The 24,831-nt window shown below is 35.3% G+C and overlaps 1 protein-coding gene across 5 annotated transcripts in view; it reads right to left on the bottom strand.

The window, feature by feature from the left end:
* LOC117423350 (F-box-like/WD repeat-containing protein TBL1XR1) overlaps nucleotides 1-24,831 on the bottom strand; it is a 56,249-nt gene that overhangs the window by 4,025 nt on the left and 27,393 nt on the right. The window contains exons 2-17 of one of the 5 annotated variants that reach the window (XM_058990192.1): nucleotides 15,897-15,961; nucleotides 11,081-11,145; nucleotides 10,250-10,317; nucleotides 5,106-5,208; nucleotides 4,408-4,553; nucleotides 4,000-4,216; nucleotides 3,543-3,675; nucleotides 3,064-3,205; nucleotides 2,389-2,452; nucleotides 2,187-2,284; nucleotides 1,698-1,758; nucleotides 1,319-1,440; nucleotides 1,016-1,090; nucleotides 668-795; nucleotides 394-559; nucleotides 172-273 (exon numbers count right to left, since the gene is read on the bottom strand). In XM_058990192.1, the coding sequence (XP_058846175.1) occupies nucleotides 172-273; nucleotides 394-559; nucleotides 668-795; nucleotides 1,016-1,090; nucleotides 1,319-1,440; nucleotides 1,698-1,758; nucleotides 2,187-2,284; nucleotides 2,389-2,452; nucleotides 3,064-3,205; nucleotides 3,543-3,675; nucleotides 4,000-4,216; nucleotides 4,408-4,553; nucleotides 5,106-5,163 (1,512 nt within the window). In that variant the 5' untranslated portion in view covers nucleotides 5,164-5,208; nucleotides 10,250-10,317; nucleotides 11,081-11,145; nucleotides 15,897-15,961. Of the gene's footprint in view, nucleotides 1-171; nucleotides 274-393; nucleotides 560-667; nucleotides 796-1,015; nucleotides 1,091-1,318; nucleotides 1,441-1,697; nucleotides 1,759-2,186; nucleotides 2,285-2,388; nucleotides 2,453-3,063; nucleotides 3,206-3,542; nucleotides 3,676-3,999; nucleotides 4,217-4,407; nucleotides 4,554-5,105; nucleotides 5,209-7,409; nucleotides 10,058-10,249; nucleotides 10,318-11,080; nucleotides 11,146-15,896; nucleotides 15,962-24,831 lie in introns of those variants that run through there. The other 4 variants (XM_034038969.3, XM_034038971.3, XM_058990194.1 and 1 more) reach the window with 4 other exon arrangements.

Raw genomic sequence — 24,831 nt, 5'->3', positions numbered from 1 at the left:
GTTACACTTATATATATATATATATATATAAAAAATCAAAGTTATAGTGTAAACAACTAAAAAGATGCATTGTTTGAGACGTTTTAACAGCTCATATTCAGACAAATGCAAATATTCATTTTTGTACTATACGAGAAGTAAACCTTAAATATGAGAGGATTAGGAACTTACTGATCCATCTGATGCACTTGCTCCAACTTTGTCTCCTGCTGCATTCCAGCAAACCTCAAAAATCCCTCCTGTTCCCCTGTAGCTATGGACTAGAGCGCCCGTCTAGAAAAAATCATAATAATTTCACTGCCTTATTAACATGCAAAGTACTAGAGCATTACAGTATACAAGAAATGTAAATTTATGAAAGAAAAATGTTGATAATATAAAAACATAGTATACCTGTGTATTCCAGATGTGTACACATTTGTCAAAAGAGCCACTGGCTAGGTACCTGCCATCTGGGCTAAAGGCTACACTGTACACAGGTTCCTGATGTTTGGTCAGTGTGTGGATGCAGATTCCTCGGTCTACGTCCCATAATCGAACAGTAGAGTCAAATGATGCACTGCAAAATAATGAAAATCTTTATGAACTGATGGTTTGAACCCAAGTATTACAACATTTCAATTACAAAATACAGCACCCAAATAACAGAATTTTGTGTAATGTTTACCTTGCTAACATAAGATTGGCATTTGGGTTGTTGGTGCCAGGTCCTGTTGGGCTCCATTTGATAGTGTATATCTCTTTGTTGTGCGCTTGTAAGTCATGGACACAGGTATCCTGTTTCATGCTCCATATCTTAAATCAAATTAAATAGATTAAAAGACCTGCCTATAATTCTTTGAATAGATGAACAACGAGGGAGGAGAGTTAATTTACAAATCTTAAATTACAAGCATTAGCCAAAATACAATTTCATCCAATGTTAACCACACTGTTTATAGAAATACTTACTGTTGATTTTAGAATATCAGAATTATTTTTACATTGAAAAATAATAATACTGCCATCAGGCTACCTTTAGAGTCATGTCATCAGAGCAGGATGCCAGCAGGTTACCAGTTGGATCCCACTTGATAGCATTAACTTCATTCTGAAACAGAAAATGGTCTTAATATCTTTTCTTGCATCGGATCCAAACTTTTTAAAACATTTTTATTACAACCTCCACTCAAGGAGAGTGATGCTAACAGAAGACCTGGGAGATCTTCAAAAATGAAAATAAAGTGTTTATTTCAAACCAATTACATGGAAGCAGTTCAATGTAACACGTTAATTTATTGTGGGTAGAAAATGTTCCCAACATTTTATCAATACTTACTGTGTGCCCTTGGAATGTCTTAATGGGTCTGTCCTGTCCCAGTTTACAGACATGGATGCACATATCTGTACTGCATGAGGCAAATGTGTTGTTACTTTGCCAGTCAACATCTAGTGCTGGTGCTGTGTAGGAATAAGAAAGGTTAAATATGATTATTTGAAATGAACACACACACAAACACATATATATATATATATATATATATATATATATATATATATATATATACACATGCTTCAATTACAGTAGATCCCTGTTCCAAGTCAGCATTTATAGCATGTGGTAAAATTTATATAAAGATCACCTCATTCTCAACTTATGTAGGTTTCTTCAGCTACATAACAGACCAGATCAATTAGAAATGCAATCAATGTCTTACCAGAGTGGAAAGGGAACTGCTGTTTGGCTTCTCCAGTCTGTGCATCCCAAATGATTGTAGTCTGTGAACAAAACATAGTTACATTATTTTTTATTAAGAGTAATTTTAGGTAAAACACAGGATTATACTAAATGATTGGGAAACACTTAACAGTACTCAAAATCAAACTTCAGCCAGTAGCCAAGATTTTTGCACCAGAAACGCTGCTTGGCTTCCATTTCATCAGTTAATTTTCTTCTTAAAATAATGAAAAAAATGAAGCAATAGCACCCTGATGAGACAGACACGGTCAAGCAGAAGATGCGCAATAAAAAGAGGTTTAACCTTGAAAGTGTCCTGATTGGCGGATGCAAGTTCTGTGGTTTCTAGTTTTAATTAAGATACACCAGGCTCTAATGGTTCATTCCAAATAGTTGACAATTAGTTTTAGATTTTTTTATGCTTGGAAGGCATCTATAGTGTTCTTAGTTAACTGTAAAAGTGTCTTACCTTATCAACACCAGCACTAAGAATGAAATTTCCTTTCTTATTCCATTTTAAAGCAAAAATAGGGCCTTTGTGCTGGCCCAAGGTGCTGGCAAGATTACCTAGAAATTGAAAGGGTTCACATTTTTTAATTTATTAATTTCAAAATCACATGACAGAATTAGAACATTAATTTATATAATTGTTTTTTTTTAGTTTAGCTTACCATCTTTCGTCCATATTCTGGCAAATCCATCATAAGAGCCTGTTGCTAGTAGCGTACCTTCACTCTGCAGTAAGTAAAATACATTTTAAAATACTGGTGCTGATCACTCCACAGAAATTTGCTGCACATTCCCTTTAATTATTTTCTTTTAAATATCCACATGAATCCCTATACATTACAAAATGCATTATATATTATACGTTGCAAGAGGATATTGCACAACTTTCTGTAAAGGACTAAGCCATGTATAAAACAGGAGTTGAAAATGCACATTAAAATATAATTAACAATGTTTTAAAACCAAATCAATTCTTGAATTCCTTACATTTTCCAGTTGGAGGGGTTCAAGAAACTTGTCTTTGTGGCAGTTTGAGAGACAAGTCAAATACTTGCTTCAATAGACAGTTATCTTGAACCGTGTAGGAGCATATGGGTAAAATACACTTTCATCTGAAGGGCTTTCCACTCGGTACTGCGTGTGCAATAATCTCTACATGTACATACAAAACGACCCTTTTTACAGGAGATAGCTCCTAACTTGCTATTCTCGGGTCAGAACTGACAAAAATGATATAGAGCCCAATGTAGCCTTAAAACAGGATGCTTCAAAGTACTGTACAGTATCCCACAACCATGTGTTAATTACTAAGATTTTCAATAGAAAACACCACTTACATTCCAGTCTAATGAAGTGACATCTTTGTTACTTGGTACATCCTGTCCTCCTTCCCGTATGCAATGTCTGAGTACAAGCTGAGTTGAGCTGCTGGTGCTGTTCTCACTAAGGTTCCAGATGCGTGCTGTCGAATCACCAGACCTAAGAACAAATTCATTGCACAGTACGTATTATACACATCAGTCTGCCTAATAAATATATATTTTTTCTTTTTCTAAATCTGGGTGCTGTTTTATCGAACCTAAAGTCTGCCCATTATATTTAACATTAATACAACAAATACAGCTGTATCAGTACTGCAGTATGACCTAATGGTGGCACTGTTGTACCAGAAGTAGAGATGAGTTAATTCACTCTAAAATTCAAGACACACACACACACACACTTTCTTGTCACAAGCCTAAGTGCTTAGAACCCTAGAAGCCCAAGGGATTTAGGCAAAACTAACAGACATTCATAGACAATTGTCTTGTCTTACCCAGATGCAAGGAGGTCACTGACTGGATTCCAAGCACAGATGAAAACTTCGGACTCGTGGCCACGCAATACCATAGCTTTATTCTGAGGAATATCTACATCTCCATCTACTTCCATCATGTCTCCATGGTTATCTGAAACACAGAATACACTTAAGTAACACTCTTCTACCAAGGCAAATATCATAAAATCTGCAAAAATACATTATTTTCACTCTTCGCAGATAAGCACGCTTTCTTTAAATAACCTTTTTGATTACACTGTGTAACTGTCCTTTCTCTACATTGTAACATTAACCGATCTATGCCTCCTTTTACATGGAGCAAGGCAACATCGTGGTGCTGTGATAATATGGATGTGTGATAGTATGTATGCCCCTACAATGTTACAGGAGTACATGCCAAGTCATGCTCTTACTTAATGTTTAAAAAGCATTTGATAGCAACCAACACACATACTTGGTAAGGCATGTGCTCCATTCTCCTCCCCGTTCGCAGTATTTTCCCCATTCTTTGCAGATCCTTGCTGATTGGCTGTGGCAGCAGCAGCGGCTGCTGCTTGCTGCTGTGCAAGTTTGTCCCTGTAAGCTTGCTGTCTGGTTTGTACCACATCAGGCATCACGGCATCTATTAGAGAAAGAGACTCTATCGGCCTGCCATCAAAAAGCGTACCATCCTGGAAAAAATGAAAGAGTTTCAATTGTCAATGATTTGTACTTCTTTTGCCAAGAACATACACAAAATAATAATCTATTTACAATATTCCTATGGGCTTTTTCAATAAAAATAAACCAAAATCAGATTATAGTTAGACAAATGACAAAAGTGAAAACAAATATACAAATGTAAGAAATGTCCCATTCTTACCTCATTGATGCTGACTTCTGCTTCTACATACTGCAAGCCTTTCTGTATGATAGAAATGAGAGCAGCAGGGGGCACTAAGGCACCATTTATATTGGACTGACTGATGTGGCTCTCAATACCAAAAGTGAATGCTGAATGGGAGAACCCTGGCAGAAAAATTACAAAAAAAAACACCATTAATGTTGGCTTGTACACAGTACATTTCCTATTGTAAAAAAAAATAACAAGCATCCCCTTAGGTATTTATTAATTGGTGCCGATTATTAAAAAAAAAAAAAAAAGTCTGTGTACAGAATTGTACACGCACAGCAAATAATAAACTGTGCCAGCTAAATTAAATGTGCTCTATTGATTGATTAATACAGAGGTTGTGGCAGCTTCATTTCGGAAAAAAAATATTTTGTACATTTTTTGTCCTCTTCATATAGTAACCATCAAGTGTGACGTTTACTGTACTGCCCCTGAATATTAATATAAAGGCCATATATTAATTCACTATTATAAAAGAAATAATTGTATACAATCATTTTTTGTTGGCACCGATCTCTCCCACCACCCCCCCAAATAAAAAAATGAAAGAAATTGCAAAATGGAAAAGTAATAAAGTGGATGAGGGAGGTAAATGGATCTCATAGCAAATGTGCTGACAACCGTTAATACAGATCATGAAAAAGCAATGAAGCAGTGTGTAAACATACCTGACTCCTGTAGATATCTGTACACCAAGAAGTTGACCTCATCACTGCTTATACTCATCTTTACTCCTGCTTAAACCATGAGGTCACCACAGAGGACACAAGCCTGCAGATAAAAGGAAAGCACATTGTCATGTTTATATTTCAGCAAGTTTATATTTACATCAACACATGCAGCTATTTTTTCTACCTTTTATTAATACAACAGTATGTATACACACTTACCCCCAGAGTGTGGTTTTAAAAACTAATTTTACCTCTAGCACAACGACACAAATTATGTCTGTATTACAAGAAATTAAATCTGTATACATTTTAGGTAAGAAAGTAAATAAATAAATAAATAAATACATTTTAAAAATCAGTGGATTGCATGGCTTGAATGATTTACCATGAATAAAAGGATAGTGTAATAAAAACACTCCCCACTTATATTTAAGTATCTACAAAACAAGTTACTGACAGGTGTAAGTTTCAAGTAGACCTGTTTTTAAGCAAAATAGCCGGCCCCCTTTTCCTTAAAATACAAAGCTACGACTGGAGTAATGCCATCTAGTGGTGAGGATATTTTTATTTATTTTTTATTTTTTTAGGGGATTTTCAGGGGTTCCCATTCTGGGGTCTGGGAGATGGTTTTGGGGGGGCAGTAGCACATACAGTTTTTTTTTGTCAATTTTCTTCTCCCAAATGACTCTGATAAAGTAATATTTCCCAGACCACGGGTCAATGAATCTACATGAACACTGTTGATGGTGGTTATTTCACGATACAAAATCAGACACACCGACCTTAGAGCTTACAAATACATTTTTTTGTACAAGAAGCCCAAAAAGACCATGAACAAAACCCCAAAAATTCATGGACAAAATTCCTAGACAAATCTATAGACTCAAGGTGCAGTTATGTAATATACAACCAGATGAGGGCACTGCAATATAAACACAACAGATGCAGGTTACTAATTTAGACAATTCAGTCACTTCAACAACAGTTATTAAATGCAGTACTTAGCTATCCAAAATCTGTTCTTTACTCCAAAGTGCATTTACAAAGTACTGTATGCTTTATAGAGAGAGAGATTCCAGTTATGAATGTTAAACTATTTAAAAATCACACTTCTACAATTTGAACTGATCTCCTATATTGAACTAAACAACTGTTTAAAATATAATGGTAATCATTCAAGTCAAACATATGTCTATAGTTATTCTGCTTTGATCATTTTATAAATCAAGGTTAGCATTCCCAAGCTGCCATCAATCGACCCACCAATAACACCTCCACCATCACCCATGCTGCCTCACAGTGATCCAAGAGTCTTGCTAGATGAACCAGACCAGCTATGCGGTTTACTTTACACATAAAAAAAAAAAAATCCCTGCAATATGTGAATACATGTTATATGTATTTGGGATAGTATTGAAACGTAACAAAATAAATACCTTGTCAGCTTCATGCCTAGTGTATCTTGGAAGAATTTAAAACATTCTGGGTCCTAAAGCAATAATATATTGTTACACCTGCTGCATCTTCATTACATTATTTTCAAAAAGATACAGTTGCATAACATTATATGCTAATACTTGACTGACTAAGAGCTTTTTAAATGATGGCGTAGTGCATTGAGGCAATTCTGTTATTTAATTTTAGCCGCAAGAAAAGATCCCATAGGACATAGTTTGAATCGGGTATTGATGTGAGAGCACTGGAGACAAGAGCTCCCAGCTGCTGGCTAGAGTAGCAGTAAAATAACTGAAACACAAAAGCCAGAGTGTAAGTTGTTTTCCCTTGTTTAAGAGACTTCCCAATGTTAGAGAACAGCCATAAATTAAGGTGGAATATATACTGTACCTGTCAAGAATTACAATTCTTATGTTGATAACATTATGGTAGTTATTAAACTGCGGTTTTGGAAAGTTTTAACACCATACTGTATCATTTCAAAAAGTCCCTGTAAAACAGCTATGATGGACTATAGTATGTTCTTCAAAATGATGCAGCTAAAAACTGCAATACATCTTCCTTGTACAACAAAATGGGTAACTTGGTCCAAACTCCTGCTAGTCCCCAATGACCTGGATTAAAGCGTCACCTCAGTTGACCCATCTCTTTCCAACAGTGCCAACCTGACCACACAGTGCACTACAAGGCAAAGCATGAATGGAATGTTCTGGAGCAGTGGTCCTCAAACTTTTTTGTTCACAGACCTCTTGAATGTGCGGACCACACAATAAACACTATAGCTGACTGAAAAATAAGCACCTAAAAAATCGCTATAATACTAAGAATAACCGTAGACTTACCTACCTTTCTTTTAATAAGATGGGTGGGCCTTTTTCTGTGACCAGTTAGTTTTAAATTGGAGTTTACTTTTCATTAACACGAATTTACAGAGAGGGGGAAGAAAAAAGGATTGTTTTATTTTTAAAGTAATAATTACAGCAGAAATTGATTTATGTGAATTAATATTCTGTGAAGTTACAATCCATCCATGAGGTACCAGCACAGTTGCAGCTACAGATCTCCAGCTAAATCTTTATTTATCAAACAGAATATTTGGATGCTGCACACTGATTGGCTGTTAAGGATTTTTTTACTATGTGGAACTTATTTTTGCCGCAGCACAGTTCAATTAATATATTATCAATACACAACATATTAAACTCGCAAATAAATGTACACACTGTTGTGAGAGATCTTTTAAAGATTTTGAAAATGATTGGCATTTGTCACATTTGATCTTTTCGGAGACATGACAGTAGACAAGCTGAAAAAAAAAGCATGAGACAACAGATTTAACATTTCAACAACTTAATTGAATCGAAGAAAACAAAAATTCTTCGGCAGCTGGATTTTTTATTGATTGGATAAAGCAAAGAAATGTTAATCGACTGAAAATGTAAACCGTCTGTTACGAGAATTCTTTTTTTTGTATTTTTATTTTATTTTTTAAATGTAGTCGTCGCCAATGATTTCACCCCAGTTTTCTCCCCAATTATATATTTTCAGTCATCCCGGTTCACCACCGCAACCCCCCGGCGACTCGGAACTTTTTTTTTTTTTTTTTAAATGGTACCCAACCATATGGGTTGGTAAAGAAAAAATGTATTGTTAAAAGACTTTACAACAGTCAACAGATGCTGACTGTCACTACAGAACACTATGTGCTGTACGTCCTGGATTTCCACTTAAAACTTGCATTTAACTCTGCACACAACTAAGATGAAAGTTTGTGGTTTTCACTGTCAGGGTCATAAAAGTTTAACCTGCCGGTATGTTGCAATTGTCCTGGTTCAGTGCTCAAAGCGACACAAAGCAATTCTCTACAGTATCAGCAAACCACTTACAAAAGCACAGGCTTCAACAATTCTAATCTTTAAAATCATAGCTTTAATGCTATCTTTACACACAACCACATTCATATTCAGTATAGTAATTAAGGCGTATAGTTTTCAAAGATATTTTCTTCACCGACATCTCTTAAAAAGGAGAACTGCATATTACAAACTTCACAGAACTAAAAGTATAATTAGAAACAGTTAAGCAAGAAATGTTGCTTACTACACCCCACTTTCGTTACCTTAGATAAAAGGAAGCTGTTGCTCAAGTAGCGTGCAGTAGGTTTTATCAAACTAAATAATGAGTGTTTATAAAGCTTTCAGAAAATGTAACACAGTTCAGTTGGCCTGTATCAAGTAACAATATGAATTTAACAGAATTTTACATTAGCAGTCAAAAGGTTAATGTTACTTATCTTAGTATAATTAGTAAAATAACTCAGAACCAATACTTGTCTTGTCTCAGATAAAAACATTCAAAACCAACAAATATAAACTTGCATTGTTGTTTACTTTAGGACAAATAGCTTTCTCTAAATGCATACTGTACCAAACAGGGGCATCAAAAAGAAAAGGGGCCCTGTTAATCCTAATCTTAAAGACTAGGGGGCCTACTCGAAGAAGAGTGTTGATTAAAAGGTAAAATTCCCAAGCCCCAAAAGTCTCTGCCTATAGATTTAATTAAATCTCAAGCACCAGACTAATGGTCTTTTTTCATAAACAACATACGTTAGCTTTGAGGGAGACCCATACATCAGTTTAATTAAATATTATGTAACAGCTCAGATGGCTTTTTTAAATTTTTTTAAGAGCTAGCAAGTATGACAATTCAATTTTCTCAAGGACAGTGCAATTACTGAAATATTGTGGTATTCCCAAAACAAAATCAGCAAAATTAGAATAAAAGTAAATGTTTTTGTTCATTTTGTTACTGCTTGTTTACACTCAGACAAAACAGGTCACTAATCATAACTGAAACACAATCGACTTTTGGATAACCAGTTATTACAATCATGTTGAGGACTTTCAATTTAATAAATCACACCTCTTGTGCAACAGTTTCAATGTATCAGTCTGTACTAAAGAGAATCAACAGAGCACAGAAAATCTATAGATTTGATGTCATCACAGATTAACTGTTACAAATTCTACTGTTCAAGAGCCCAAATCAGATTAGCACTCTTTCCTGGCTGCCAAACTGACAGAATGATCAATACAAGCTTAGCTTTAATCCTGTAATTTTGCTTTTGAGCAAAATTAAATGAAATGATATTTCCTGAAGGCAGGTATCCCTGTAAGCAATACACCATCTCTGAAAAAAATTGGATATTGTTGAATCAATCAACTGCCTAAATATCTTTACTTTGTAATTTTTACATTTTAAGAAAATAATACTAGTATCGAAACACTAGCAATAGAATACAAACAAATCAATTAAAATGGCTTCTGATTATTTTAACAAGTCAGTGACATACATCCCCTGCCACGGCTGCAAAACCAAATCTGAGCTACCGGTATAATGAAGTACCACCTTGATCTTCATCCACCACATGCCTGTAAAAGTGGAATATACAGACAGCCTATATATTTCCCCAGACTGTGTCACACTCAATATCTTGTCCCAAAAAATGTTTCATCACAATTGGGTAAGCACTTCTCTAGATGTAAAAATAGAAGACATACCGAGAAAATCAACAAGAGAGACAGATTGATATTGCTAACAATATCAATCTACGTTTAATAGTGCCTTTTCAATCTCAAGATTAATACTTATTCTAGACATAAAATCAAAGTTTTTTCCAGGCTTACCACAGTATTAACTTTGAGGTACCTACAGGAGAATGGTTTTACAAGAGTGCTGCACACCGTACGAGCACCTGTATAAAAAAAAAAAAAGAAAAATTACTCTTGCACAAATACTAACAAAATGTATCTCAAACAGGGCTGTGTATCGGCAGTGTCTTCACAATACGATACATATCGCGATACAAGGGTCACGATACAGTACGTATCACGATACAGTAAATTAAGCATGAAACATAAAAACCACACAATTGTCCCATTTGCTTGTGCAAGTGTTTGCAATGACACTGGTAAAAGCACTTTTTGGTCAAATAAGCTTCACGGCCTGTTTTGCTTTTGTTTTCTATTCTTTAAAATACATTTACATATTACATATCAGGGTTACAGACAAAGTCTCCAGGCCAAAAACAACTTGTTAAGACACTAAAGTGATACTAAAACAGTAACTTAATGTATGTATTCACTTGTTTGTTGCCATATTCTGCTGAATGGTTAATCTATGACTGCAATGGACTCAGCATGTTTATATGTTAAATATTTTGCAAGTGTTGTGTCTGGAATTGTTGACGGCACCTCTAATTGTGTACAGCTGTAACATGGGAAATAGCATGCTGCACCTCTAATGCTCAGTGTTAGTGAAGTCCTGTTCTGACAGCATGTAACACAGACAGCTCTTACTTACATGTTATTTTTCAGTAAAAACAAGTTTAAAAATTGCAGTGAGTTGGTTCTGCTATTTACGATATTAAATACTAAATGTTTACACAACACTCAAACATTTTTGGTCACCGTCACAACTGTTGCATGAAACTGGGGTTACTGTATTGATAGATTTACCAGTGAGCAGGAGGGTGATGGGAAATGTAGTTCTGAGAGGTCCATGCGGGTACATGGGAAGCCATCTTGAGGCAGGGAATGCAATTTAAAAGTTTTAAAAAAGTCGTCAAAATGTAAAATAAATAAATAAATAAATAAATAAATAAATAAATAAAACAATACGTAAACATATAACACAATAAAATAAAAGGGTCCTATCTGCACTTACAAGCATTTGTATTCGATTCAATTATTAGACTTCAGTTTATTAAAACATGTGATATGCGTTTGTTTTTTCCCCCCCTTACAGACCGACATCATAGTGCATTCATAAATATTGACATATGCTTTTAAAAGGGAGAGGCAGCATTTTTGTGTTACAAGTGTATTTGCAACCATTTCAGTAGGAGCCCTGCAAATTCAAGTCCACACTGGATTTTAAACTGGCCAGTGTGGGTCGAATTTCGAATTTTCGCTGTCGCTCTGATGAGATTATCAACATTAATAACCCGCCTCTGCCCAGCTTCAGTTTCAGTTTCGCTCAGCTGCCAGCAGACTTGACAAAAACACCCTTAACACAGTGAATGGTAGGTGAGGCTGCTAGAGTACATGATAATAAATAATATGCTCTAATCAGCATAGACACAAATGAATGCATGCTCATGTTTATGTTAGCACAGCGGTTCTCAAACTTTTTGGGTCGTGCCCCCCTTCCTCTTGACACTTCCCCGCCCCCCTACACATTCACACATACATTCACACACACATACACATATACTGTGGCTTCTCTGTATGTCACTGCTGTTTTTTTTTTTTTTTGCACAAACTACTCACCGATCCATCCTAATAAGAGCAAACTTAAATTACAGTTTACCGATTGTGAAAAACACTTACTAATGTGGACACCACCTAGTAAGCTGATAAACAACATACATTACCAGATGGCAGCGGACTTCATCCAACAATATGCAATCTTAAAAGGTACCAGATGCTGGTATTAAATTCAGCGGATTTGCTACGTTAGGGATTTTTTCACAGCATGTTCACAAAAAGTCAGTTTTGCATTTATACTTTTAATTCCAAAAACATTTAAATAATTGTTTACTTAATTAAATATGTCTAATTTACAGTAACTCGTTATAGCATCTACACTGTAACTGCAGCAACTTGGAGAACAACTATACTTTGAGTCAAGATAAAATTTTATTATTTTAATTAAGTTAAATCACACCAATCCCTTTGATCACATGATTACTGATAATCAGGAAATGTGTCACTCGGGTAGGTATCTCATACACATCCAATGTATTGTGCACAGAAAACACACAGTACACTAGTCTTCCCTAGATACTGTAGTTGGTTTACCATATCCTGCACAACTGTAGCTTTGTACTGTACACTGTAAAAATCATTAAGTTTGTCAGTCTGCCAATTTAATTTTTTTTATATATTTATGTTATGCCATAAAGTGACACTCCTTTCTGGTTTTCCCACTAGGCCAGGTCGGTCATAGAATCAGGTCAAATGAAGTTCCCATTGCTCTGAAGTATTGTATAACTTGTAAGATCACACACTAAATTGACTAGCTGTGCAACACTAGACCAGAAGAGGCAACAGTGCATTTCAGTTTCTTTGATGTAGAGTAGTTAGCTGATGTTCACAGCACAGCTCTTTACGATGTAATGTTTCAGGATATGAGTCACTTCCTAACTATTTAGGACAACTGAATGATTTTCCTAAGATCCAAGTTGTCTTTGTCATGCTAGCACTTGCTAAATGTGTAACCCATAAAATCCTCATTTTTTAATTCAGAAATAAATAAATAAATAAATAAATAAATAAATAAGCCCTTTATCCCCCTAAGATTTCCAACAGAACAAGTCAGAAGTCTATTTTTTACATTAATGGATTGAATGGATTCTCCAACATTGCTTGGCTAAATTATGTCCTGCACAGTTTGTGGAGAGAAGGATATCTTGACCTTTATTCTTAGAAAGAGCGGAAAGCAAACATATATTATACATGAGCAGCATTTTAAAATACATCAGCCTACTGTATGTATTGCATAAAACTACGACTTGAACCAAAACTAAGGGAAATAATAGTTACTGAAATAAAGAATAAAGTATTGATGTGATGTGCTGTTGCGTGAGGTTAAGACAAAAATGGATGGTTTCATTAGTGTTGCTGTAATTATTGTTACAGCCACTTAATTTCACCAATACATGTTCATTCCTTCATGAATATCAGTCCAGCATCTCAATTTTAAATGTAAGTTAATTGAAGTTGTTTCAGCACTGCACTCCTATTATTTAAAAAAGGCCATAACATTGTTATAACAAGTGTCATCACTTTTGAGATTATTGTACGTGAAGCATCAGTAATGTGTGCCTTTTTCTATGCAGAAGTTGATATTTGACTGAAACACTCGCAACAGACAGTTGCAGTTTGGAAAATACAATACGAAAGTAACTTCACAAACTAACTCATGTTAGCAATAGCTGTAAATAAAATAAAGGATGTTCTTCCATCATAATTCATTGTGTATTGGGAATAAGAAAACCCTGCCATGACCCCTTTGAATTACAGTGCTCCCTCGCTATAAGGCTCTCGGTTATAACTCGCCTCAGATATAATTCTCTTGCAGCATGTCCCCCAATTCCCTATACTAGTGATTCATGCAATATTTCTACAGTAAACACAGTACCGGTGTTGTTCAAACTATAAACAACTTCTCAGTCTAACTTCTGTTTCGGTCTCTCCCTTTTGATACAGTATCTGAACTGAAGAAAAGCTGCACTGGCACTTTATAACACAGACATCTTATTCAGCATTCGTTTTATAACTAAATAAATATTAGGCCTATTACATGGTTATCTTTCCTAATGTATTTACTTTTTTGCTGCGAGAGAAGTTGCGGCTTTCTCCGGGAGATGAGATGCTTCAGCTTCGCTTCAACCCGGCTCCGGCAGTCGAACCTGGGGCGAGCCCATTCCCTCTTCCCCTCTCCTGACCTGCTCTCCTTCTCGCACTTGGTTTGCTTGTCTGTCACTTTGAACTGAACTCCCGGCTGCCGTTTAGCCAGTCTATTTATAGTTTAAAAACTGCTAATTAAAATGATCCATCAATGGTGAATGTTACCACCATTTTTTTGTAAAAAATATAGCATTGATTACATGGTGCTTTATGCATGGTTAATTCACAGAAAGTTACATTTTTGCTTCACTACATGTGCATTATAGAGAGGGAGTTATTTTATTTTGTATTTTAGTCAGATGTGTGTTGTTGTGCGCCCCCCACCCCCTCCCCCATTTATAACGCTCTTTGGTTATAACGCTCATATTGTGTGCCCCCCGAGACCGCGTTATAGTGAGGGAGCACTGTATAATCAAGAAATACATTACGACTCAATGACTTGGAAAGTGTAAAGTGGCCCAACTCCCTGCTTCAGCCCTGATCCTACAAAGGATGTTTAAAAGCACTTCGAGGAACAGGTTTAGTCAGTAAACAAATGCTATAGAACATCATTGAATTCAAGGAAGGACAATGCTACAACTTTCTCTGTCAAAATTAAAGCTATTCATAAAAAAAGTCCTGAAACAGTTCAATCATTAAAACTACCTTTGACCCAGTTTAAACAAATGTGATTTGGGTGGTAACTAAAACAACATGACTTCAAAGGTTATCTTCTGTATCGGCTGTTACCTTGAAAAGCATTGCCAAATTCCAATGTTGTAACTAGCTCCTCACTCTGAAAAGGCACCCTGGTATTGTAATATGCAGGTTATTAAGTTCACGTCTGACATGTCTTTACTGCAGCACGACTTTTCTATAGAAGCTAATTTCTTATCCCAGTTACATGCAAGTTTATAATACCGTCACCTATTGTCTTTGAATAAACGTTATATACAGAACAAGACCAAAACAATAGCATTTTAAAAGAATGTGTCAGGCTACAGTATCTGTTTGATAAGGATTTACAGTTACTGAACTCCTGTGATGATCAATAGGCTTTCAATTGTTACATAATCCTCTGCTGTTTAGTTAAGTCCATCTAGGTAAAAACAACACAAATGTTTTAGAAGTGTGCTGAAACACATTTAGTCATAACATATTACACTATAAATCAAACCCAATATGGAATGATTTACAGTAGATCTGTATCAGATTTGTTTAAATTTCGAAGCAGCAAAACATATTTTTTCTTACTGTGAATTAACTGGGGATCATATACCTTTTTATTTTGGTGGTCACCTTTTCTAGCCAAATATTAGACAGGTTTTACATACAGAAACAAATATTTGGCTCCTGGCTCAAGGCACTATTCTCTGAACCCATCCCCACTTTAGACTTCCACTCTCTGCCTAATATTTTCCGCTTCACTGCTCGGCCAGGACACTGGGAGATTAAAATTAACTTTGAATGCAGTGGAAGAACTTTAAATAAAATCATAAAATGAGACAAAATGTTTCAGCATTTCGTTTAATGCAGTGTATCAGAAAACTGAAAACAAACACAAAAAGGTCTGTGTACCACATTCAGGCTGTATTTTATGATCTGTCTTTCAATGTTTCTGCACTGTTTCTGCAGTAGTGAACAACAGGCTATTTCACAACAATTTCACAGGCACCTGATCAACTAGTTTTTGCAGCTTTGTACTGTTCTTACAAGAAATTAAAATAAGACAGTAGCTAAATTAATAGGATTATGCTTTCTATACAGTAGCTGCAGTTAAACTCATACTGTAAACTTTATCCCAGTCCCCATCTATATAGGAAACACATATTTTTCTTCCACAAAATAAAATTAAAGTAGTTTTAATGTTACATTTACTTACCCTGCAACTGGGTGCCCTTCAGAAGTTCATCAGTGGCACAGGGTACTAAAGTACCTATCGACAACCTAGAAAACAAAAATGTATCACTCTTCATGTTTGATTGTCTGTTACCCAAAGGTAAACATATTTTTAAAAAATGTTCTATGTAGTATGGCAGGCAAGTCAGATTTTTTCAAAGCATCTGGTCTGTCATTGGCATGGCCAGGGGGCAAAGCAATGTCATGTGGCAGTGAAAGGGTTAATTTCTAATATATAACTGGTAATGGAACTTAAGCAAGAACATTAAAGAATACAACTGTGTACCAAACATTAAGACAGTTACTCAAGGTTTATTGTCTCTATTCAGCTTTAAACTTCAAGGTCATTTGACCTCAATATGGCAGCCATAACATGCCAGACATCAATGCTATCAATACATTCAGCATGCAGGGAACCCTGAAAATTTGAAGTCACTACCTCAAATGATTTTTGAGATATGAGGCTTCTTTTTACAGAGCTGTTTTTCTAGTGCTAATGCAACAAGATCTGTGTTGCCCTGTAAGTTCTGTTCCTCCATGAGTTTTTGCACTATCAGCATCCTGCAGCATGACAGCAAAAACAATAAAACTGACGTTCCAGTAACTCAACCTTCCCAATCTTTAACTTCCGACCCATCTTTGTTATTGTTGTTTAAAAAAAAAAAAAAATAATATATTATATATATATATATATATATATATATATACACACACACATATACACACACACACACCTCCGACCTTGCCTTAGTCTGGAAAGTCAAACTCTGAAATGAAAAACTGATGAAAACTGAGCCGGATGGGCTTCAATCAAGAAACGTACATTGTTTGATTTTTTTTTTTTTCTTTCTTAATCCAACAACAATTCATTTTTAATAATTTTAGAAATGATAGACACCACGCGGTCCCCCGGGGTAGCGTTGCACCCCGTTCTCTCGTTCATTTTGCTCGCAGCTAAAACACAAACGTAATACAACTCGCCAGACACATCAAGAACAAACAGAAGTAGTACTGCAAAGATCAAATGAAAAGCTTGGTAAAGATACACAGGTTTAGCATTAAGGCTATCATAATCACTGCTAATGAAACATAATTAGTATGCATTTTTTAAACGCCATACAACTTTATCATTTTATTATGTTGCCTAATAAACAATACCAAGTTTTATTGTCTTATTCATAACTCTACTAAATGGAGTCAATTTATTTTAATGTGAACTGATTACTGTATTTTGACAATAGTCTTGGACAAAACTGTCAGGAACACTGAATACAAGTTTCAATGCTAATTTATTAGCAGACAAGCAACTGTAGCTGAAACACAAACACTCTATCTGCTACAGTGGGCATTTGTTTGTACTTTTCCTGCACCCATTCCTGTTTCTTAACTAAATGTACTACAATACATGTTGCTTTCAGATGTTTTGAAAATTGGGAAAACAAATGCCATTAATGTAATATAAAAACATGCAGAAATAAAGATCAACCAGTATTTAGGAATCTGAGAACAGATTCACCTGTATAGCAGTGACCTAGGGCAACAGAGAGAGGAATGGAGCTAAACCAGAGTTTTATTGACCTATAACTGTGATTTTGCCATGACAGCAATAGAAGATAATGTAGCTTTGCTGCTACAGTAAAACTGGATTACAATACACCTACAAGGCTGCAGTTGAGAACTTGATGTCTCTGAATTTCTAAAGCAGAAAGAAGTTTTTTGGTTTTTTTTTTCTCAACTTGCCCAAACAATCAGGCATTTGTAGGATATAGGCTATATTATTTTCTGCATTTAAAACAAACTTGTGCATTACCATATATAACAGTGCTATTGGGTAATTTTTTAGCTGGCGTCATCCATCAGGCTTTGCTTCGTATTGCCCTCATGTTGTAGGCTACTCATTCTCACATTCTTGGTGTGTGAGTAGAACACACAAAAATATCCAATTAATCCAAAATGCCAGCTTTATGAACCACAAGGGGCTCTGTTTGTAACCTCTGACTTCCAAATAGTAAACAACTTCCAAATTAGGGGCGCCAGTATTCCAGTTTTGCGGTTTACCATGATTTAGGGACATTACGGTATGGACAGCATTCCAGTTATTCTACACCGCAAATATCGTAATTACTGTATACAACAGTTAACGCTATGTTTGTGTTCTTATGAACAAAGTGAAGTAAAGACCATTTTCACATGAACACCTTTGTATTCTACGTCTTGTACAAAAAGAAGTGCCAGTACTACTCAACTTTCTCACCTAGACTCACACTTGAACATTCCCTCCACTTTACATTATTGTCAATCACCATCATTAGCGCTGTCAACAACACAGAATACATGTTTCAATGTCTCAATTAGCATAGACAAGCCACTGCAGTGGGATAGCCTACAGTATTGTTTAAACAGGTTACTTACAGTATTCAAACATTTTTTGGTAAGTCGAGAAATCTCTTTTTTGTACAAACGTGTAATAAACATTAGCAAAGACATTGGAAGCTTACTTGTGCAATGTTATATGAACTAGAAACACTATCGTCTTAAAGCTGGGCTGCATTCAAGTATGCAAACATTTGCCAAATGCATTCACCACACACTGTCTATACAGCATGTGAGGCTATGGATTTAAAGAAGAGGGTCGCTTTGAAGTCCTTACAGCAGTGGTTCTTGAATTTATTGAGAGCCATAGGAACTATACAATTGTTGAGAGTCACAATGCAATACTATAAATTAGGGTTGGGACAATTTACGATAACTCAATAATATCATATCACGATAAAAAAAATGGCTTTATAAAAACAATTAGTTATCGGAAATGTATGATATTGTATCCATTATGATGATTTTTAATGACAGCTGAATTATTTATGCTATTTTTTGTTTAATTATTCCACAAGTAATTCCAAGTATTCCATCTGTTCTAGTAATATTTAATTAGTATGTCTTGTAGCGTATTAGAGCAGCCGCCACTTCCGCCCTAACGATGACCCAGTGGTTGTGAGGCTTTCGCAAGATTTCGTTGAGAAAACGCGGCAAGTGAAAGCAGCAGTGAGCACTTTCAAAACAGCTTAACAAAAAAGAAATGCTACAAGTTCAGTATCTACTTTGGTAGTCTATGTGCAAAATATGCTTATCATACCAACATAAAACAATTGTGGACACACGTACACTGTAAACTATTATATGTACATTTAAAATGTATATGTAAGGTACTATATGGTTTTACAGCTGCTTGTTTTGTGTACTATTAAGTAGTTGGGTAAGAAAAAAGTGTGCTAAATTCCTTTAGTTTCAACTTCAAATAATCTTATTATTTCCATCTGAAATTAGTAATTTGCAGGTGACAGAGGTAGCAGATTTACTAAAATAGATTAAAAAAAATATTTAGGAATCTCTTGAGTATTTGTGGTTTGTAACAGTGGTATCTTATAGGAAATAACCACAGAGAAGATATAAATTGAGCTTACATGGTGTGGCAGGGCGGAAATGTCCACTCCTCGCTCCACTCCAGCAACTACCCCGTGCCGCTCCCCTGCTCCATATACAATTGCCTTGCTCCACTCTCTGTTACTGACACTTTATCATGCTTTTATTCCTCACTATAATAGCATATTCTGATACCCCCCCCCCCCCTCCCCCCTAAACATTTCCAACATCATTACATGAAAAAAAAAAAGCCACAAGAAAAGCACCCAAACTATTTTCTTTTTGGTTTAATTTCTTTTCAGTATACTGGTTCTGTTTATAGGATCCTTTGGTTAAAGTAATGTTACTGTAGTTCACCGCTGTTACTACTTTATGGTTGCTACCTGCACTACTGCATCGGGCACAGCGATAAGCCAATAAACATGCATCGAAAGTATCTTAGAAAATAAAGCATTAAGAGAAATGAAACACAGCCTTGGATGAAAATCCAAATGAAGAGTGCCGGAGAGCCGAGAATATAACTCCACTAACTAAAGTAAACAATAACAGCAGAAATGTCACATATGCAGCCGAGCAAATGTAGTGAAAGAATAGCAGTCAAATAAGATTATTCTGTTTGTCACTGTCAAACCACATGTATTTTAATGTGATGTAATTATGCCTGTGTAAAAAAACACTGTGTAAAAAATGTATAATTTATCTGTGACAAAGATTTACTGCAATAAACTTATACATTTCTTACTGTGCTGTAGATTTTTTTAATTGTCATTATTTATAACACTTATTTTTTAAAAAAACAGGACTACTGGTTTACATAGTCCATAAAGTCCTGTACATTTTTTAAACTAATAGTTTATCTTTGGTATAACTGCAATTCAAGAATTGTAGCCATTTAACCAAAATGTAATTAAACTAAAACAAACATCTGTGTATTATTATGCAGAGGTAATTATCCGTAACTACTATATAGACCCACAATAACAACTCAGCTATACAGTATGTAACTGTACAACGGAAATGAACAAAGCTACCTGAATAGAGACCCTTTTAAAGAATGTAGTCCTAGTCTTAGAGACAGTAAACACGTTTTATACAGTTCTAAAGTGTTTAGCACAATATGCAGAACTTCTGACCAGTCCATCCAAACGTATCCAACTTTTCAAGTTTGGTTTATATTTTCACGCTCATATTACTAGCTGATTGTAGTTGATCAAAAATGTGGAATGTTTCCAGCATACAATGAAAAAATAAGTTTTCTTCACAAATACACAGCTCATCTCCTACAGGTAACTAAACCAAGAAAATATGAAACTTGTTACACATGCAGAGTTCAAAATTGCTACACATGCCGAGTTTGCAACGGCTACGATTGATAAATGACCAAGATATATGGTTAGTGGTTTAAAAATAAATAAAAAAGTGGCTAAGAAAAAAACATTGAAACCAGCCAACTTTACAGGAGTGCATCATAAATAATAGCTGTGTATCAACTGTAAATACACTGCAAGTAAACATGTGAACCGGTGAAGGAACTTGACTTGGAGAATCATAAAATACATTTGTGTAAACGTTGGGTCCATCACCCGTAAACTAAAAACGTCACAGGGCAATATGGAAGCCGTATTAGGTCACAGGTCTAAGTCAACAGCACCCTTATAAACTCGGCATCTGACAGTTTGAAAAATCGAGCTGTTGAAGCAAAGCAGGAAGTATTGGATTTACAAAAACATACAAGGATATCACTTAATGACACTGGCCATTCAATGTTGCAACAATATTATGGGAGTGCCGTTCAAGGTACTGAAATAAAACAGTTTTCCCATTATGCCAACTTCCTTTGGCCTCTCCCACCTGTCTCAAAATGACGGTGCTGCTACAAAAATGACAAACTGCTACAGTATGCATTAGGAGTCTTATTTCCATCCCTGTAATGTATTAAAGACTTATTATTTTTATTTTCCTGCCACAGTTGGGAAAGTACATGCATGTGTTCCCAATTAGAAAAATAGAAAAACAGTGCTTGTTTGCCTGTCTAAACAAATATAAAAGTGCCATGAAAAACAATACATTTTTATATAGACCTTTACTGCCTAAAAACATAACTTTCCCACATACAAAAATAATTACAATTTACACCTGCAATAAAGTACATTAAACCTGCCATTCTTTTTCAACCTAAAAAAAAATCAAACCAAGGAAAATTTACGAAGATATGCATACAAATGGTTTACATTTTTAAGTGGGTATTATTGTTATACAAGTACTAATAATTGTCATTTGAGAAGTGAACAGATACCGGTGGCATGGCAAATTTCATATTTGTGCGTTTCTTGTTTGTATTTAATCGTAATGTTGATACTTTTCTTGCTTTTGCTATCATCTCTGGATGCTTTACATTACATTGATCTGCGTGTGATTAAATACATAACCTTTACAGTAAAAAGAAAAACAATATTAGATGGTTTAATTACTACCTATCTATCTATAGACAGATAGATATACATAGATTGCTCTAGCTTTTCTGTTCAAGAGTTCCTAAAACGCACATGCCCAAAATTTTGCGTCCCATCGATCAGATACTAAAACGATCTGTTGTTAACACAAAGGCTAATAAACTCCACGGATGTGCATTTTGGTACATTTTTATGAATGTTTAAACTCTATGCTATATCATAGTTTAAACAATCTCTGTCTGTGTACAGATATACATATGAACGCAGACACTTTTCTTTGTGCTAGTATATACAGTAGACCGTTCCCATGATGAGATGGGATTCTCAGCAGTGTTTGTTGCCTTCATTTACATGTGTTTTTATCTTTTCCTGCATTCCAATAACAGCAACAGCATAGCCGTGTCTGTGTCTTTTAAGAGAAGATTCTTTAAAATGTGTACATCTGCGTGTATATGCATTTTTTTGCCATCAGCTTTTTCACACACACTACAGTACATCTTGCCGTCTCGATAAACAAGTACGTATTTTTCGTTTGCGTTTTTCTGCATTATTACTGCTTGCAACTGCTTTATGAATCAATAAATAAATATGTATTACTTGTCATGATGCATGTGCATCAACATATGAAATTAACTGTATACGTATGTGTATGTTAATAAACCATAATAATAAAGTAACAGACAAACTAACATTAATAAACTGTCAAACTAAATTGACACACCACCCTTACACATGTTAAAAAAAATGCAGCAGCAATATATAAGCCATGCACATTACTTAACAGAATGGTGACGCAACTCACCAGAACAGGAAACATCAAATTGCTCGGCGACTTGTGTCTGATTAAGGTTTTTTCAAGAGCTCGAACAATTTCCAACTTTTTGTAGCAAGAGAAACAGCTGCGCATTTTGCCGTTTTGTTTACATGCCATTTTGTAGTAATGAAGTGCAGTCGTGGAAATCAAAATACAAAACTAGTCAATGATGGTGGTTCTGGAAAGATTTAATAAACCAATCAGTGTGCCTCAAGACACTCTCGCGATGACAAGTCGCTTTTGAAAAGACTGAATAAAACATTTTAATTTAAATTTGATAATAATGAGTTATCAGGTTACAAAACAGTACTGTATACATCGTGAACGAATCGCTATAGGTGTCAAGAGGTGTTTTAAGCAAAGCCTGTTCCTTTATTTTATTTTTTTTATTTTTTTATTTTTATAATTAAGAAGCTGTTCCGTCCACAGACGGAGCACTTTCACCCATAAATAGATTACCTCAAATATGCTGCGTCCCTTTCCCATTCTGTGCATCCTGTGAATGCAAGACAAAATATTTTTCCATCCAATGGATTTATTTTGCGTCTCAGACGCAAAAGTTTGCGTTAACGCGACATATATATATATAATTTATTAGGAAATTATTCCAGACATTTGACTTTGCTTTGCAGAATTTAACCAGCTCAAAATCTCTGTGGGCTTCTGAATCAGTTAAACCAAAAATACTGGTTATTTTATTGCCCGATGAATAACGCAATTAACAGTATTATCAAACAACCCTACAAAAAACATATGCAAAATTCTCATTTAGTATTCTGGTTTATTATAGTCATTACACTTGAATTCAATTAATGTACCGACAGAATGCAGCAACAAAGTAAATCAGACAAACTGACCTGCTCACAGAAGCATCTAACTTAAAGCAGCTTTGTGTGTATATATATATACACGTTTATAAAAAAAACCGTAATGTCTTAATTTTTAAATCAAGAAAACGTGAATACAATACTTCTGTTTTGGCTTGTCCAACGACAATGTAGAGGTCAAAAGTGTGTATCCTAGCAACGCACTAATCTACCGTACTAGCATTAAAAAAAGCGCACTCTAACACACTCAAGGTTTTAATTCAAACTGGCAACAGCAGACTTCAAACTGGGTTCTAATTTTATGCATCGATTCACCAATATGTAATCGAATCTTGGGAAATTTAAGGACAGATGATCAATAAATCGATTAATTGTTGCACCCCTAGTAAGCACTAGGGCTGTCAGTTAAGCCTCCAAATAGCAATCGATTAACTGGGCACACAATATAAATCGTTCTAAAAAATATTGATGATTTTCACTCAACCCAGGCGACGTGATTATTTTAATATCATTGCTGTTCAGTAAAAGCTTGTGCACAACAATGGAATGCGAGGGGTAATTAACTGTACTATAGCTTTGCGCATGGTACTGTAGGAGTACCAGCATAAACATGTGGGCTGTGGACGGTACTGATTGTACTTATATCAACTAGATGTAATAAAATCAGGAAACCCAGACGGAGTACGCAGCCCAGTTTGAAAAATACATTGTAAAAAAAAAAATTAAAAACAGTATTATTCCCAGGTTTAAAAGTTAATTTTGCAAAATTCCGTTCCCAATGCCTAATTCCGCAATTCAGTCTGCGATTCCTTGATCACGGAAAACCAGAAGCCCTACATTCTGTTCGCTTGTTTTGCAGCTTTGCCCAGTTCACAGCGTCTTCCGGTTTCACGCTTGTTCTGGATTTAAATACTGTACTTCTGCATTTGGCTATTTTAGTCAGGTTAGCATCATTATTTAAAATTTATATTTAGGTTCAAATTAGGTCTACACATATTAACTAACAAAAACTTCCAGCTTTAGCATATGATGCAAGGTTTAGGGCATGCAGGCTGCATGTTTGCGTATGCCTGGCGACAGCAAAGCAAAGCACCACCTCTCGTCAACTAACCATTGTAGAAACCCTCAACAGAGAACATACCTTGACATCTGAACACAATCAATCACTTAAGAATTGTCATAGCTTTTGATGTATGTTACTATATTAAAATTATTATGGGACGTTAATATAAACCGTCTATATGCAGCAAAGTGTCGGTTATCAGGTTTGGTTTTATCCTTTATCAGTATCGTTTTGAATCTTATAAAATTGTCAGTTTTGGTTTGGGAAAATCATGACCGTTGCATCCCTATCTAAATTGAAAATGTTACATGGATAGCATTAGTGTTCTATAAAGTACAGTA

Source organism: Acipenser ruthenus, chromosome 17, assembly GCF_902713425.1.
Source record: "Acipenser ruthenus chromosome 17, fAciRut3.2 maternal haplotype, whole genome shotgun sequence".
Taxonomy (NCBI): Eukaryota; Metazoa; Chordata; class Actinopteri; order Acipenseriformes; family Acipenseridae; genus Acipenser; species Acipenser ruthenus.
The sequence above is the reverse complement of the archived record's forward strand: the minus strand, read 5'-3'. Positions and strand labels throughout refer to the sequence as shown.